At 39.3% G+C, this 17,482-nt stretch overlaps 1 protein-coding gene across 3 annotated transcripts in view; it reads right to left on the bottom strand.

Moving 5' to 3' along the window:
• The window catches only part of cdh8 (cadherin 8), a 77,884-nt gene that overhangs the window by 41,348 nt on the left and 19,054 nt on the right, over nt 1-17,482 (bottom strand). For 2 of the 3 annotated variants that reach the window (XM_043245789.1, XM_043245790.1), the window contains exon 3: nt 1,426-1,720. In XM_043245789.1, coding sequence (XP_043101724.1) covers nt 1,426-1,720 — 295 coding nt within the window. Of the gene's footprint in view, nt 1-1,425; nt 1,721-17,482 lie in introns of those variants that run through there. The other variant, XM_043245791.1, reaches the window with a different exon arrangement.

Here is a 17,482-nt window from a genome sequence, read left to right on the forward strand (position 1 = left end):
CTGTTTGTTGTTTTTCTCTCCCAGCCAAAGAGCTTTTGATTCTATCTATGAGTGTCTCCCACAACATAAATACTTTATAAGACCAAAACAAGTCATTGAGAATGCCTTTCAAACAAACAAGAGAACATCAGCTAATGTTTAATTGATCAGCAGTGACAAAAGGAAAGAACAATCGTGAAAGAAGTCAACTTCAGGCATATTTTGCCGTATTCCCCTTCCTGCCCTCCTCCACCACTGCGCTCGTCACCCCCGCCGTCTGCTGTATCCCACACTTCACTGTCAAACCCCTCGGAAAACTACACTGAGGATTTCAATTGAGTGCATTAGTCTGAAAGCAGAAGAAAGACTCTCACATACAGCTCCAATTCCGTCTGCTCTAAGTGCACAAAAAATATGACAAAGAACAAACGCTGAGGAGAAAATGCCCATATGAAGAAGCCAAGGTTTTAAAGGAAACAAGGAAGCTCTGTGTTGCGCATGACTGGCTTATAATGTACCTGGAGAAGAGCACTATTCCCCTGCATTCTGCATTCTACACTTCAAAAGTGAGCCTTGGGTCAGGAGTTGAAAAACACTTGAAGCACAGGGCAGACGTAATGCTGTTTTACTGCTTAAATTAACATCGATCATTTTATTAATAGCACTTCCTGTAACTCAGAGTACTCTCATCTTTAATCTATATTAATGAACATAGTTATCCTCTGCATTACATTATTTCATGTTGTGTATAAACCATCAACCGCAAAAACAAAACAAGTCACGAGTCGAGACATTTCATACAGCTATTCCCCAGCGTGAGAGTTGAAAATACACAACAGATCCCTTTATACTTCGCTGAGAAAAAAAAGGATTTCACTGCAAAACACTACATTGCAGCACAACAGGGCTTTCAGAATGTCATGAGGGTTACAATGAATCCCTTAAGTGGCACTATTATGAGATTCCCTTCACCGACTAACTCATATTCAAAATCCATCTCAAGGTCAGGCTCGGGATTGTACAGGGAAATCTCAAGCAGGCCTTGTCAACTAAATATGAGCTCTATTTAAAGCAAGTTTTTAAGGAGACTTTCATTAGAATGCATGGCTACAAATGCTCGAGTCTTTATGAATACATTATGTGCCTTGAAAAACAAAGGCATTTTTTTAATGGTCATACTGGACATCTCAGTGGCAGACTCCCATTATGCTTTAATGCTAAACTATGTCCATTGGATTCTGAGGTTACAACATGACTATGGGCACAGTATGCATGTTGTGCATTGTTGTATCAATCTTCAGACATACTAATGAGAAATTCCTGTCACCTCCTGTTTCTTTGTCTATTCTTAGATCGCTATTACTTGTATATTTTGTCAGAGCTTTTGTCTGCCTCGTGTCATTGTTCAGCTGAGACAACCGGAGATGATGAAAGGAGATCACTCACCCACTTGGGACATCTCTGGCACTGAACCTTTGTAAGGCCCCTCATTGAACTGTGGGGGGTTGTCATTGATGTCTTGCACTTTGATGATGAACTCTGACGGCGGTTCCAGAGGTTGGTTGGTGTCTCTGTCGATGACCTGTGCCGTGAGTGTGTACTCGGCCTTCTCCTCCCTGTCTAGCCTTTTCATGGCGTGAATGTCCCCCGTCCTCTCGTTGATGGCGAAGATGGTGCCCGCCCCTTCCCCTGCCAGCACATACTTGATGTTCTTATTCCCCACGTCCAAATCCGTATGGAGCTAAAAAGAGAAACAGAGGAGGGGAATTGAGGCTACTTCCAGTTGCAGCTAATACCACTCGACCATGACCAGATCAATGGCGTCCACATCGGACCGAGCTGCAATCAATCACGTAAAAGAATTAAAGCCCACCGTCAAGTTCAGGGCTGCATAGTCTCTTCAAAATTGTAGTGTTTTACTGTGACGGCTGAATTGTTCAATCTTACAGACAAAAGGGGGAAAAGGGCAGGCTAAGTCCTGGATTCCAAGGTAATGCTTGGGCTGTGTATCCCATCTATCTGTCATTCACCTCTTCATACATCGCTAGTAGAGGGTGGAGGTCAAAGCGTTCTGCTCACACCTGCCTCAGGGCCCTGTTACCAACTCACCAGGCCACAGCTCCAGAACGAGAAGGCAATTGGGTTGTGTTTGGGAAAAAAAAATAAAACAAATAAAGGGCAACTATCCTTGCCTGTTTCTCAGAGAAAAAACAGACAGACATCTGCCAAACAAAAGAGAAAGAGTCCCAAAACAGCTAAGCTTTCTCTTAGATTTATTTAGTTATTAATTCATTCATTGATTTGTTGTATTTTTTTTCTAACAAATAAATTATTTGAACCAATTGTGGTCACACTTTATTTTAAGGTCCAATTATTGCAATTAATAAGTCATTAACTACAACTTTTGCCTCAATATATTACTAAATTGCTGCTTATTAATAGTTAGTAAGGCACTTATTAGGTTCAGGTATTATGGAGGATTAGGGATTAGGGAACTGTAAATAAATGAATAAAAATAATATTAAAATAAGGCATTTTTTCTGACAAAACTTATTAAGTTTTACATTTCTGAAATTAGAATTTTCTCGCCCACATAACTCAAATCAGTTCTGCAGCTACATAATGTACAGCAACTTCAGTTCCATTTTTGAGACGGCAATATATACAGCCTGGTGCGAGGTGGAAGTACACTTGAGACTGCAGTAACAAGGACAGCGCGAGCATTGAAATGCGGACTTCAAGAAAAAAAAAAGCAATTGCTTAATAACCATAGTTTTATGCATATGTTGTCTCAGCGGTGCCGTTTCCAGACACTGACAAAGCACACACACTTAAATTGTCACACCTTGCACTTTTGTTCTCCTAATTGTCCTATCATTCCACATGAAAGATCTATCTCATTAACACATCAGCTTCACAACAGTCTTCGCTCCACGAAAACCACTAAATGAGCCCAAATTAATGATGTGCTTTTTTCTGATGTGAAACTTTTTTTCTCTTTCCTGAAATGTTCATGTATTTGAGAAAATGAGCGATAATATGTATTATTATGGATTCCTACAATATATGAACAAAATGTCACAGCTGCAAAACTTCACTTCCTCCATTTGTTCATCCCTATGCCCTATGTGTACAGACAACATTTCAAGCTTGCGCTCACACCAGTCTCATTCTGACGAGTGATCGCTTAATCTCAATGTGCAAACAATCGACTGAAAGTGCGGTTGTGGAGGGAAGGCAGTCTGTCATTATCTGGGTTGCCAGGGCAACTCCAGTGCTCTAACATCTGACGGCATCCGCATTTTCCCAACTCTCTTAACACATATAATGGAAAGAGGTCTGGTAGTTGTTTAAAAAAAAATGTTTCAATGCTATTAAATAAGAAAAAAGTATATGATCACTCCACTGAAGGTACAAAAAAGAAAGAAAGGTAAAAAAACAACAAAAAACAATGCTAATTTGATTTCATAATAAATTTGACTGAACATGTTAAGTACAAGACTCTGAGAAATACAGAGCTCAAAACTAATGGCAACAGTGGGAAATGTAAAATCCTGGGCAGTCTTAAATCTGTCAGAACACTGGTGTGGATTAGCATGCAGAGCTAGCCGACTGGAGCTGAACAGGAACAACAGTGGGTTTTACACCCGTCTCTCTCTGTACCACTGCTTCAGAGTACAGCTTTTATTGTCAGTTCAGGAGAAAATATGTCAGTGGCTGCTAGAGACGAACCTTTATAGTAGCCTGAGGAACAATCAGCGGCTCCGTAATGAGGACCCCTCCATCCCTCTACGCCTGCCGACTGCACACTAAAGTGCAGCGTTAAGCCCGACATTGCAAATTAATGATTTTGCCTCATGTCAGGGCAAGTGGCAGAGAGGACGTGAGCGGAGAAGAGAAGATTCACATCACCTACAGAGATGTCGTGTCAAGCATTTCAAAAATGTCAGCGGAGCCCCAACCCAACGGTCAATTAGGCATTGTTTCAGAATAGTGCTCTGCTTGGACTAAGTGAACTGTGGACTTGACCATGGGCTACTGCAGGCGTTCAAGGTCATTGCAGGTTAGGCATGGTGTCTGCTAAAAGGTTTCATGGTGATCATGCATGTTGCAAGAGCAAATTCCTATAATGGATTCTGGGGCTTTCAGAAGCGATGTCATTTATATTTTAACAGGCACTGATGACATTAACTTACGGCTGATGATGAGGAGGAGAAGTATCACTATAATTCATGTCAATGCTATATTGGCAAAACATAGTTAACATGTTATCTTTTCATTTTGCTCATGTAGATGAAGATGTAGTAATTGTGGTTGGCATGTGGTGCTCATGTGGGAGATGTAGGTTTAGATTTGGCTCTGTGACATATCCAAAATTCATTTCCCTCTTCCCCTTTAATTTCTCAACTCTGTACTTTCACCATCTGCTATGTAATTTCCAACTGAAACTACTAATAACTGCAAAAAAGACTGTATTATTCAAAAGCACTATTCTGTTTGCAATTGGTCTTAGCTCTTTGTTTAGAATTACTTTATGTATAAACAAGTGCTCATATATATAACACTGGCTCTCATATATAAATAATTATGTTTCAGATATTGAAAATGGGCTGTATGGAAAATAATCTATGTACATATGCACATAATTAATGAATCTAAATATGAATACATTTCTTCATCAGAAAAAGATTCTTCAGCACACTCCCTGATAAGCCTATTGTTAAATTCTTTCAGTACCCACTTAGAATTGTTTTATTAAATAGGATGTCACCTGTACTCCCTTACTAATAAATATTGTTTACATGTTGTCTGTAAGAGATTCCCCCAAACACAATGTACAACTAAATTTTGAATGTGATAAAATTAATAGGCTATATATAAAAGTAATGAATGTTCCCTTTTAGTTGGTCACTCTGAACCACGTTAGTGACTGACAAATTGGAATCTCGCTTAAAGAGATCAATCTACTTTGAGTGTAAACTAGCTGATGCACATTGGCATACGATGATTGCATTCAGCAGTCTCTGGTCACAGTTTGAGTATATGTAGGCAGCATCTTTTTGCTTCGGAGCTGAGTGTTCACATTGTTTAGCTCCTGACTTCTCTCCTGAGAGAAGAAGACTGAACGAGTTTTAAACTCTTGGTGTTGGCGGTACAGCACATCAGTGGTGATGGTTTTCTCATGTCAAGTGGATTTGCACACATCAGGCTGCACAACACCTGCTTGTGTTGCAAGGCATCTCCCTTGTGTGGCTTGTGTCATAAAAGAGCATTCACCCTCGAGGGACCATTGCTCCTCTTGCACCAGACCACACTCATGCTCCTCTCTCACCAGCAGGCAGCAGTGGGCAGTTTGAGAAAGTCATCAAAGGCCCTACTCAGGCACCCTCAGCAAAACCGTGGAACGAGGTAAGCACTGCACCAAAGGACACTCAGACCCCTCTTTGTTCCGCACATGGACCAGGTCGTGATAGAGCTGGTCCCTCCAGCCAAAGATAGGGTTTTACAGTCATACCCAAAAAAAGAAGTGGGTTACTGCTGATCTTTGACCTGTGTGTCTTGTACCGGGTCCTTCACAAACGGTTACCATTGAAGGACACGTTCTTTCATATATCCACACCTCAGACTATTGCCGTGATCCGTGTCAAAGAATGAACATATGATATTAGAACAAGATCCAGCCCTGTGGGCAGTCCCTGTCACCCTGTGTTTTCAAGAAAGTTGTAGAGACAGCACAGTTCCCCTGAGAGAGCAGGGTGTTCACATTCTCAAGTATCGAGTTGGGTTTGGTCAAACAGACAGCATGCCTTGTGCAGGCCTCATACACACTGCCTGAATGTTCAAGCAACAGTTTTCAGAGGCAAACACATACTAGTCCACATGGACAAACACTGTTGCGTAAATCAACCAACAAGGTAGTTAACGCTCCTGTCACATGTCACAACTAGCCCGCCACCTCTTCCTCTGGAGTCAGAAGCATCTGAGGTTGCTTCATGCCATTCTGGACATAAAGCTTCAGGCCGGCAGGAGGGGAATACCACCTCCAAGCAGAGGATGGGCAAATGGATAGCAGATGTCATAATCCTGGCTCACATGGTATGCCCTGCCCCCTCAGGCTGCAAGCTCACTCTACTAGAAATGTTGCATCCACCTGGGCGCTGGCTCCTGGCACGTCGCTAGCAGTCTATAGCCTCCATGTGGATCCAGTTTCTTTCTGTGTTCTCATCTCAAACAGGTAGAAGCACTGAGTGGCCGGTATCGGTTCGGCATGCTTTAAACGCTCCAGAGAGTGTATACGGCAGACTCTATTGAGCTCCTTTGACCTCTTGACGGCCAGACGTGGTGGAGCGTCCAGCACCAAGCCCTCACTCGATAAATTCTTGATAACCGTTGAGAACCGCTCGGGCCCATATGTAGTGACCTAATAGGAACCCATATGTGTAAATTCCATGGTTTAGCCTCAGAGTCTGTGCTTCCCTGGCAGACCTTCTGTTATCTTTTAAGAGGGCTACAATCACCTCCAATCTTCCATATGCACCTAAACAATTGTCCATATGAGTAAGTGTTCTGAAGGATGGGACTTCCACAACATTCCATTCCTAAGTAGAACAGGGTACTTTCCCAGTGTTATCAAGCCTTACTGAGTGGATAGTCCTATGACAACTGTAGCTGGCCTTCTTGTGGTGAGCCTTGGCCTACACCAGACAGAGGGTGTGCAGGAGGCTCCCACAGGATACTGAAAGGGGCAGCATCCATGGCTCTTTGGTAGGGATCCCAAATTGACAGTCAACGAAGTGGGGAATGGAGACGTTACGTCTCGTCACCACAGATGCTGTACCACTGCTGAGCGGCTAGGTCATCGTCTCGGCTCCTCGGTAAAAACCGAAATATACACTGGACTTGCTGCCTACTTATACTCACGCTGTGATCAGCTGCAGCTGGATGCAATCGTTGCATGCCAATGTGTTCGTTTAGTTTACACTCGAAGTAGATTGGTCTTGCTAAGCGAGATCCCAATTTGTCAGTCACCGACATGACGTCTCTGTTCCCTCCTTCAGGGAATGAGGGTTGCATACGTAACTGAGACATTATTTTTACCAGTTCACCCTACATTTGACACTGTATGTATTCAATAAAACAGGATTCCTACCTTCAGAGAAAATAATAAATGCTCTAATGAAAAACAACAAGAGTAAGCATGTGATGCATGCTTGACTAATGAATACCACACGGTGCCTTAAATGGAGTGGCTTTCTCAGTAACCTTCCCAGGTACATGATTAGCCTTCCTGTGCTCCTGATTTATTCCTACTGTGTTGAGAAGGAACCAAACAGAGCAATTGTTATTGCTATACAAAGCAAATGTAATCAAATCAAAAACAGATAGATTTTCATGAAGCAGATCCAACTACATATCGAGTTTCAAAACTCTGTTACAAAAGAGCTTTATCTGTGTCCAGATAATACAGATTGGGAATCTAATTTCATATTTTAGCTTAGTGTTTTTGTTGTTTTTTTAAACCCGCTGCTTTATTTACCGAGTGGCTGAATGGACTGTGGACTGCTACAGGATGTGATTACCAATTCTCCTGTTAAAACATGCATTGATTTCACACAAGTAACACCATCACAAGCAACATGTCAGGTCTGGGCCGGGACTGGTCCTGTTTAAGACTGGCTGTGACTCTGAACTTCTGCTGTGCTAAAAACTAATCAGATATACAATCAGATATACAACAATTCTTCAACCTAGAAACCACTAACAATGAAACAAATGCTACTACTACTACTACTACTACTACTACTACTACTACTACTAATAATAATAATAATAAATTAAAATAATAATATGAAGAAAGTGAATAATAATATTAATAACAATAATGTGAAATTAGTTAAATATTAAAATAAAACCTCAACTATATAACTATTATTACACTATCATACTACTACTACTACTATTAAACACAATAATAATAATTATTGTTATTTCTTTATAATTTATTTCTTGAAATTAATGATAAAAGCCTTTGATAAGCATTAAACTCTTTTATAAAACATTTATAAATCTTACTGAACTTTTTAAAAGTAATGTATAACAATAATAATAAGTGTATGTGCATATATAAACATATATAGCTATGTATTTAATCTTTATCACACTGAACTGAAAATTGCATGCCACTATGTCATGTTCATTTTTATTTTCAAGTGGTTCCCTAAGGCCATGAAGGTACTACAGTGCCATTAGACATGCAAATAACTCATCCATCTCTTCTTGGCAGAGACCAATGGACTGATAGGAGCTGCAATTATCATGTTCTTTTCTTTGAAGTGTCTATTGGCTGTCCCCACAAAAGGCTTCAGGGACAGAGGGGGGTTCAGTGCTCAGGCAGCACTATCTATGCTCGCTGTCTGTTCTAATGTGGAATTACAGAGAACTCTGTTTTAACATGTCACATCACGGCAGAGTAGACGCGGCAACAAGCGGTTCCTTTGTCTCACAGACTGAAGACTGCATGCAAACCCAATGTGTGTGCGTCTGTTTGTATGATTGCGCACGTGCACTTATAAGTGACTACACAACTACTAAGTCTGGAGATCAGAAAACCAGCAGTCAAGAGGTAAAGGGTAGTGTTTCATGCACAGGAACACAAAGGGTGAGCATTCTTTCTTGTTTCCCCCCTTAAGGTGTACAGTACATTTCATGAAAGCCATACTGAGTGATGAAAGCATCTTACAAATTTCACAGGTCCCAAAACATCATTATTTCACTGCACTGTTTTAGCACCTGTACTTCTAGCATCTTTTTTTTGGTGTGTGCCGAGGGCAAAATGAACAGTTTATCCAGCAAATAAATTCCCACAGCAGATATTTATTTTACTTTCATCTTCTCTCTTTGGGAAGATAAATATAGAGGTCTTCTATGTTTTTTGAATTACTTTTGAACCCATCAATATTTTCTGTTTTTAAACAGAAAATTGGCACGACCTCAAATGTATTAAATCCATGCAAAAATAAAGGGACTGTTTAACATCAACAATTGTGAAGAGACAATTCCCGAATGTAACAACTACAAGCTCGTGGAAGTTCAGCTGCACCTGCAGAAAAAAATAAAGTGCTTGTTGATGGAGGGAAGACAAAAAAAAACATGAAAATGGACCCTTCAAAATGAACACGGACAAATTACGCATCCATTTTTATTCTCTGTCTGAAATGCCCATTGGTAGTGTCAACAGAGATTTCACGCTGCACTGCAGGCACATCAGCCAACGGAGACATTTCCCCCTTACCTGCAATTTACATCAGAACACACGCATAGTGAGATTTGTGGCATTGGTGAATGGACTGCTCTGACTGAACGCTCTAACAATGTGTCATCCACTCACCAGTGTGAGGAGCATTCAATGCCGTCCTGCTTTTAGACCAAGCACCATGAACACAAGTCACTCTGACCATTTAAACTCCCGATGTCAGGAATAAAACAGCAGGGTGGATTCGAACCTTTGTTGCTTCTTCTGAAGGATATAAATTCATCAAGAAAGGTTCCTGGTTCGAACTTGACTGCACTTGTGAGAATTTAAAACCTCTCTTCAGTGAAGCCAACTTGTTTGATTTCTTAGCTTAGTGGTATGAACTTTCAGCACAGTTGTGCGGCATTTCAAATTAAATAAAGAATCCTCTGTCCATTACAATTTAATTTCTGAATTTGAAATCTATTGGAATGGAGTAGCAAACAAGACAATTGCAATTTAAATTAAAATGTAAAGAAAGCAAAAATTTCTGTAAGATCTATGGCTATATACTGGTGGACACAATTAACTGGCAGACATTTTTCAACCAAAGGTTTTGGACTATCATCTTTGTCATGGAAATAGAAGATGGTGCTCCTAGAGAGTCATTTTTGCTGCTTTATAGGCCTTAAATGGTTACACACACTCTTATGTGTCAAAATACACATCTTTGCAAGTATCCTCATCAACACAACACGTCTTAAGTGCAACCAAAATAGCTGAGAAAGAAAACACATGTGTAACAGAATATTAGTTCTGGGAAGCTCTTGAAGTGAAAGCAGTTTCAAATTCCCATAGTCTGTCATTCATGCTAATCAAACAACAAAATAGAGAAAATAACTGTTCTCGTGCTGTTTTTGACTAACTCACTTCTTTAATTTTGTAACTTGAAATATATATTTAATAAATAGACTGATATACAGATAAATAGGTAGACAGATAGACAGATGACAGAGTGATAAAATGAACATAGAACAGTTTTGAAAATCCCTGCTCTTATCAAAGGTCTTAACAACGAAGGCCACTTGAACACATGGGTCCCTTTTTGCCAATAGAGGCCAACTGGAAGGAGGGCAGTAGGGGGTGTCCCTGTATGCGTGCCCCTTTCCTGTCGCCCCTGACTGGGAGATGGATGCCGGCTGTCACACTCGCCTGCCTTTGTGCTTGCCAGACGCGAAGGGGTCTCGAGGAAAGTGCCCAAACACTCATCAATCTCACTTTTGCCCTCTGCTCCTGCCTGTGCTCTTGCAGGTCCCAATAACAATTTAGTCACAACATGAGGAAAAATGCTTCCATCCACAGAACCAAGGCACTAATCCGGTGACCTGAGAACATAGAAAAGCAACTAAAAAAGTGAGAACGAAAAAGTAATAGCCCCGAAAAAGAAATAACAAACAACTTTATACTGGCTCTTCTATGGTACTGATCTTCTGTCAGGCTGTGAAAACATGAAAAGATGCAAATGAGCGATATCTTGACGCTTTTTTTTTTCTCGTGCCCCATTCCTCATAATTTGTCCTCTTTTACTAAGAGAAATAATGTACCCAAGGGACGATGCAGATCTGTGTTTTTTTTCATATTTTTTCCCTTATTTTTTTCTCTTTTCGTCTCTCTCTCTCTCTTGTTCTCTTTTGAATAGAAAAATCATAATATGCAGTTTTTCACAAATATTTAATTACAGAAATGTAAGGATGTCAGCAAACTCCCCTCTGTATGTATTCACTTTGATTGTGTCACTTATACTGTGATGCTTTTTGATTAGTGTCACTGTAACTCAGCGCACTTACATTTACAGTCACCAAGCCTTATTAAAAATAGCTTAGATAGCACTGATAGCAGTCTTGAAAATGGGTCAATAAATAGACCTCAAACCACCTCGGCATTGGAGTGATCTCAAACCTATAATCTTTTTCCAGCAACACAACACAAGAAAAACAACAACAACAAAAATGACATCTACTGAGATCAAACTGCTCTCTAGGAACATATGACTGTACAATAAGGGCAATACATTTTTTTTAAATCACTAGTACTTGCATGGACTGTCATCTACTAATAAGATTAGTATTAATGGACTTCGTCATACATTTGATTTGTGCTTTTGTGAAGCGTGTTCAAGCATTTAAAATTATTAAACGTATCATTATCTAGAAGAAATGTCACTTTTTTTTTGCTTGAATGGAAATTATGGAAAATAAGGAGCAAAACTGCAAGGGCAAATGTTAGAACACATTATACTTTCAGAGAAATATCGGGGATAATCTTGGACATCTATGAACCATGAACAGGTCACTCGGAATGACATGTACAGCAGTTCATCTGTGCTTTTCATAAAGACCACACACACATACGCACACAAATGCCAAGAAAAATGTGTAAGTGGCAATTATCTACAGGCGACTCCAAATAGACTTAAACCAGAACTCTCAATGTGGCTAAAACACAGAAAGTTGTAAACACCCCTTGGAGCGCAGCAAGTTTATCCATTTACTTAAGTTCCAGAATTTATTTCTCTATCCATATGGAGTCATGATCTACTACTCTGACCTTTAGCATACGAATTCAATCTCATGGAGTTAGTCATTTAGTGGGGGCCAGCCTGGGCAAGCAGTAAATGTGATGATCCCAGATGGCCCACCCCCACTGAACGTAAATCAGCGAAGAAACCGTGAAGGGAAGTCACAGGCAGAGTCTGTCTTCACTGTCTAAAAAGATTGGGAAGACACTCCGTAGCAAGTCATCCGTCTGTTGTGACACTGATGCCGTAAAATTTGTCCTCGGGCAAGGATTCAGAATGCGCAACCAGCTTTTTTCCGTTTTTTTTGGGAGGGGGGGTTAACTTTTCCCTCATTTTCGCCATCTTTCAATCCTCCTCTCGTTTAGTGATGCACAGACAATGTGAAATCTGTGAAGTGGAAGGTGTTGACTCTGAGCTGTCAGTCAAGACATATATGGCATGTCATGCAAAAAAAAAAAAATGCAGGGAGCAAGTGCAAGGCTCTGTAGGACAGGCGCTCAGGTTGAGTATCCATTTATGGGGTTTGTAAAATTTAGCAAGCCAGGCTTTTATTGTGGCATTAAACGGAAAATGCAACCATCTTTTCTATCCTTATTATGATGTTTGTCTGAGTGAACAAGATTTCCAACAAGAAAAAAAATGCAGGACGGGAGTTGATTTTGTCCAGGAATCCATGGTGACTTTAAAATTAGCCATGCCGTAGTTTAATGCAACACAAAATAAGACCTGAAAAAATATATACATGCATAAGCCTGATACCAAACCATTGAGATACATCAGTCCAAGAGCTCATAGAAAAAGGACTCGAGTCTGTTCAAAATGCACTCTAACAAATTGCATTTTGAAGTTGCCAGCCAGTTTGTGAGAGAAATGAGGTGAAGGAGCAAAAATCTCAATACTGTATGCTATTAATAATGCAGAAGATCAATAATGCATTTAAAATTGCACATCACAAGTGTTTCTGTTCACCAGAAGCTTTGAAATGCGCACACAAAAAGGCAAACGTTGTCCAGAAGACAGTACGTAACTTTTGCAATAAAAGTAAATAAAAAATAATGTTAAAATAAATAAATACAAATTTCTGGAGAATTCCATATTTTATCATTTAACACAAGACGCAAAATCAAAGTTTGCCCCCATTTTGTTCTTGAATAGATATCTGGGGGTCTATGTTTGTTTATTTCCCCCTTTGAGCCTGGCACTTAAAAAAATACACCCTAAAATTAAGCTGGCGGAAAAACACATCTCTATTGAATGGAAATGAAGATATTTCCCTTTTGTTAGGATGAAAAAATGACACCGTCATTTATAAGCAGTCATATATTATACTGTTTACAAATCACTTTAATGCTTCTGGTGAAATCTCAGGGCTCCCATAAATTTTTTAAGTCCATCTCTCTGCCTCGGAGTCGTAGACCAGCCAATACTTTTCAATTTGGGAAAAAAAGAAGCACTGAGGTAAAAAGCTGCTGCTCAAGACGATTACATCTATTCTACCTCATTACTTGCCTTTTGGGAGATAGAGGAGGGCAGAGAGGCAGGCTGCTATCTGTTTACATTTACTGTACAAGACTATCGGAATTATAATTGTGTTCTTCTTTCAGCGCGTGGCTCTGTTTAAAGGTCCTGTGGTCCCAGGGAGATGAAGAAAAATGAAATCCCTTTAAGGGATTCCACTGCACAGGCAAAAATGCTGCAACACAACTTTTATTTCTTTTTCATCTCTTTCTTTCCCACTTATTTTCTTTCTACATTTGGGGGACTTTCCAACTCAGGAAGATAAAAAAAGAAAAATCGAAGAGAGAAAGAGAGAGAGAGAGAGAGAAAGAGAGAGGGCAATTCATATTCTGAGGAAATATTTTATTTTTTTTCACTTGAGACTGTCTCAAAGGAAATATCACATAGTAAGGTTGGAATTTCAAATGAGATCAACGAAGGCCATTTGTAGGGGGTAGAGGTCTACAGGACAGCGACACATAGAATCAAATTAAAGCAATACTTCTACTCATAATAAAAATTCTGGTATCATGTGTTCAGCCTCGCTTAGGACTTTCTTTTTTTTCCATGGAATAAAATATGCTTGTAAAGGCATGAGAGTGAGTAAATGATAGCATAATATTCATGAAAGTGATCTATTCACTTAAATGATTTGGTGGTGTTGGAATGAGAGTAAACAAATGCTAAAAAACAGCACAAACATCCACGCGACTCCATACCTTGAAAGACAACATCACAGGTTGCACTTTTTTCCCTGAAGGAAGTACTGAATTTAGATTACTGCCCCATATTTTTGCCAGAAGTTATAGTTTAAAGTGTAAATGCTTGAATGATTAATTTATCACTAACATGCAGTTTTTTTATACATTAAATATGTTACTTACATAAGATTATTATGATGTTTTTGTACAGTATTCATTCCATAGGCAGTGCTAGGGAGAGGGATGCAGGTGCTTCAGCACCCCAAGAAGGATTCAAAAATAAATTAATAAATAAAATATTAATATATATAATAATAATAATAATCTCATAGCACTTTCAAAAAAAAAAATGTTAAACAACATTAAAACATTTGACTCATGCCTGCATAACTCCTGCAATGCAATATGTGATGTGATTTGCAGTCAAAAATGTTGTTATAGCATTTTATTATACAGTATTATAGCTCATATCTTTATCTTTAATTATTTTTAAATTGGTTAATAGTTTTTTATAGATTTATTGATTTACTCTTCTACACATGTGAGAGAATAACTGACTGATCCATGTACTTGTGTAAATGTAACACAAGACGTCAAATCAAAGTCTACCACCACTTTCCTCTTGTATAGATATCTGGGGGTCTGTGTTTGTTTATTTTCACCTTTGAGTCTAGCCAAAAAAAAAAAAAAAAAACATCCTAAAATTAAGCTGGCGAGAAAACACAGCTCTATTGAAAATGAAAAATGCGAAACATTTTAATTACATTTTGATGAGTCGAATAAAAACCTACAAAATTGAGTGTGTGATTTGATTATTGCTTTAAAAATGTAATAACCTGTTTTGATGATATTTACTATTGATTGCCCGGCAGACTCAAAATTCTCTGGGGCCGCCGCTGACCCATTCGCTGCTGATAAGATGCAGCATTTCTCTAAATAAGTTCTGATGGACAAACTCATCGACATCTAGGATGGTCTGAACGTGAGAAAATGTTCAGCAAATTGAAATTTTTGGATGAACTATTCCCTTATTTCTCAGATCTCATTCAAAAACAAAAGGTTGTGATATATTCATACCACACTCGGTTTGCCTTCCTTTTCCTTATGCTCTCCATTCATGATTTGTGCATGAGCCACATGATTTCCTAGTCCAGAAGGGCTAAAGTCAGTGATGAATGTAATGTCATGTACACGTTGAAGGATCACTGTACAGATAACCTCATAACTCAAAACACCGTCTGTATCGCTTGATAATGATGAGGCTATATTCCAAAAGACTAATAACAAATAGCAAACCCGGCATATCTGAAATACTACAGAGGCATTCATTTTAACGTTTTCTGGCATGTTTGTATCCAACGCATGGTTGAGAGCACAGACATAAAGATGTAGCGCAATAAACCGCCTGCTGTCTTTTCATTCAGCACAAGGCTACATATTTACAATACATCTGCTGGTTTATTATTCGCACATGTACAGCAGGAGATGCATCATCATATGGGTCTGATTCAGTTTGTCTTTTCCATGAGTAATTATGGGGTTTGTGTATATCTATGAGCCAATCTGAGACATTTGTTTAACGAGGACTCTCGACTAATATACAATGTTTGTTCAACAGGATCTCACAGCTCGGTTTATATGGCGATCGCTGATTATTGCCGCTATTTTTTTTTTTCAAGAAGCAATAAATCATAAATAAGCATTGATGAGTACAAATATTGAATCATCAATAAATGTCTCATAAGTTACCTGCGGTGCATGTGACGTTCGAGATTATTCATCTTCCGCCCACTTTCATCTCTCAATCTCCATCATTCCGCTCGGCCTGAAATTGAATGTGAGTTTACCCAGTAAACACGATTATATGGTTTATGCTAAACCTACGCCATTAGCATACCAGAGGCGAGAGAACATGTCCAGGCGTGTATGACATGGTCTTATCCCTCCCAGCCCTTGTCCAATTATGGATTAATCTGAACACATCAAACGTGGCCCTGTTTGCACCTCGTGCGATCATTTTAGCGATATTGCTTCGTCAACAACTAATTGCCTTGGCTGCAATTTCCTTCGCAAGAGGCCAAATCCAAGAGGAAAGATCCATATATAGGGTCCATTTACATATGCAAATAAGCAAGACTAGCGGGGGGAAAAAAAAAGGCACGAGGAAAGTGATGCGTGTGGCATTTGGGGTAGGATGGGGAGGTGGCTTAATTTTTGATATTACTATCTGATTTCTGTAAGTGGTTCCGTATATGAGGCTCACATTAGCTCAGGATGAACTCTGCGCTGCTCCATTAGTCTTCCCCAGATAATGCTACACTTCTCAGTCCCGTTTACTTAACATGCTGGATCCGGCCTCCACGATTTGCACTAATCAACTGATAAGGCGAAAGCCCTTTCACCAATCCCTGGAGGGTGAAAACTGAACTCCTAATGGTCATTAGTAGTAATTATGTTCCCTAACAGACACATCCAGCCCAGCCCCTAGCTCTCGTAAGTTCAGGTCCAGATCGGACTCCAGCACACAGGATGTGCCTTTATCACCGGGCACTGCTGCCACGCACACGTATGATAAAATAAAAGTTAGCTTTCCATTATAAAGAGCGGCGATATAATGTATTGAGGGGAGCGGTAAAATAATACGACTGTATCCCTTTCTCTCTCGCGTTCTCTGCTTTCCTAGCCTCCGTCCTTTCAGATCAAACCTCGGCGACCTATTCTCCAGAGTCTGACCTACAGAGTGTGATCTGTATTGACAAGGACAAAACTACTGGCAAGGGATCCCAAAAAATTCAATAACATGTGTACAGGCCCTTCCAACAGCCTTAGCATCAACACTGCAATCTCCTTTTCCTCCTTGTCATTTCGCCATCATATTCACTTGATAGGCTTGTTACGGATTCAAGCCTAGGCAAGGACAGATAGAGAGACGCTGCGGTGGTCGCACATAGATACACAAAGGGTAAGAGAGAAACATATTTCAAACGAAATATCTCATTAAAACAACACACTTTTACATTCTGCTGAGAAATATTTCGCATTTTTTATTAAGAAAATAAATGAATGAAGTGTTTCTTTTTTGAAAATTGAATACTTGGATAAATTGAATTCTTCATAATGCATGAACAAATCATGCAAGTTCTGAGGACATAAATTTATATCATTTATTAATAATTACATATGTTAAGTTCTTATAAACTTTTTGATGAATTCAAGAGGTGGATTTGTATAATATTCCGTGTTTAAATGTTTATACCTCTGGATTAATTGGAGATGGTGCCCAAAGGTAGTCAAATATCATAAATATAAACATCTTTTAATATAGGCCTAGATACAAATATAATGCAGATCATTTGTATTACTCTACAATAAAACAGTTACAGTATTTGTCCAGTTTTTAACTGTACACTATACCATTCAAAAGTTTGGGGTTGGTAAGATGTTTTTTTTTAATGTTCTCTTATGTTCACCAAGGCAGCATTTATTTAATTAAAA

The sequence above is a fragment of the Puntigrus tetrazona genome, chromosome 7 (assembly GCF_018831695.1).
Source record: "Puntigrus tetrazona isolate hp1 chromosome 7, ASM1883169v1, whole genome shotgun sequence".
NCBI lineage: Eukaryota > Metazoa > Chordata > Actinopteri > Cypriniformes > Cyprinidae > Puntigrus > Puntigrus tetrazona.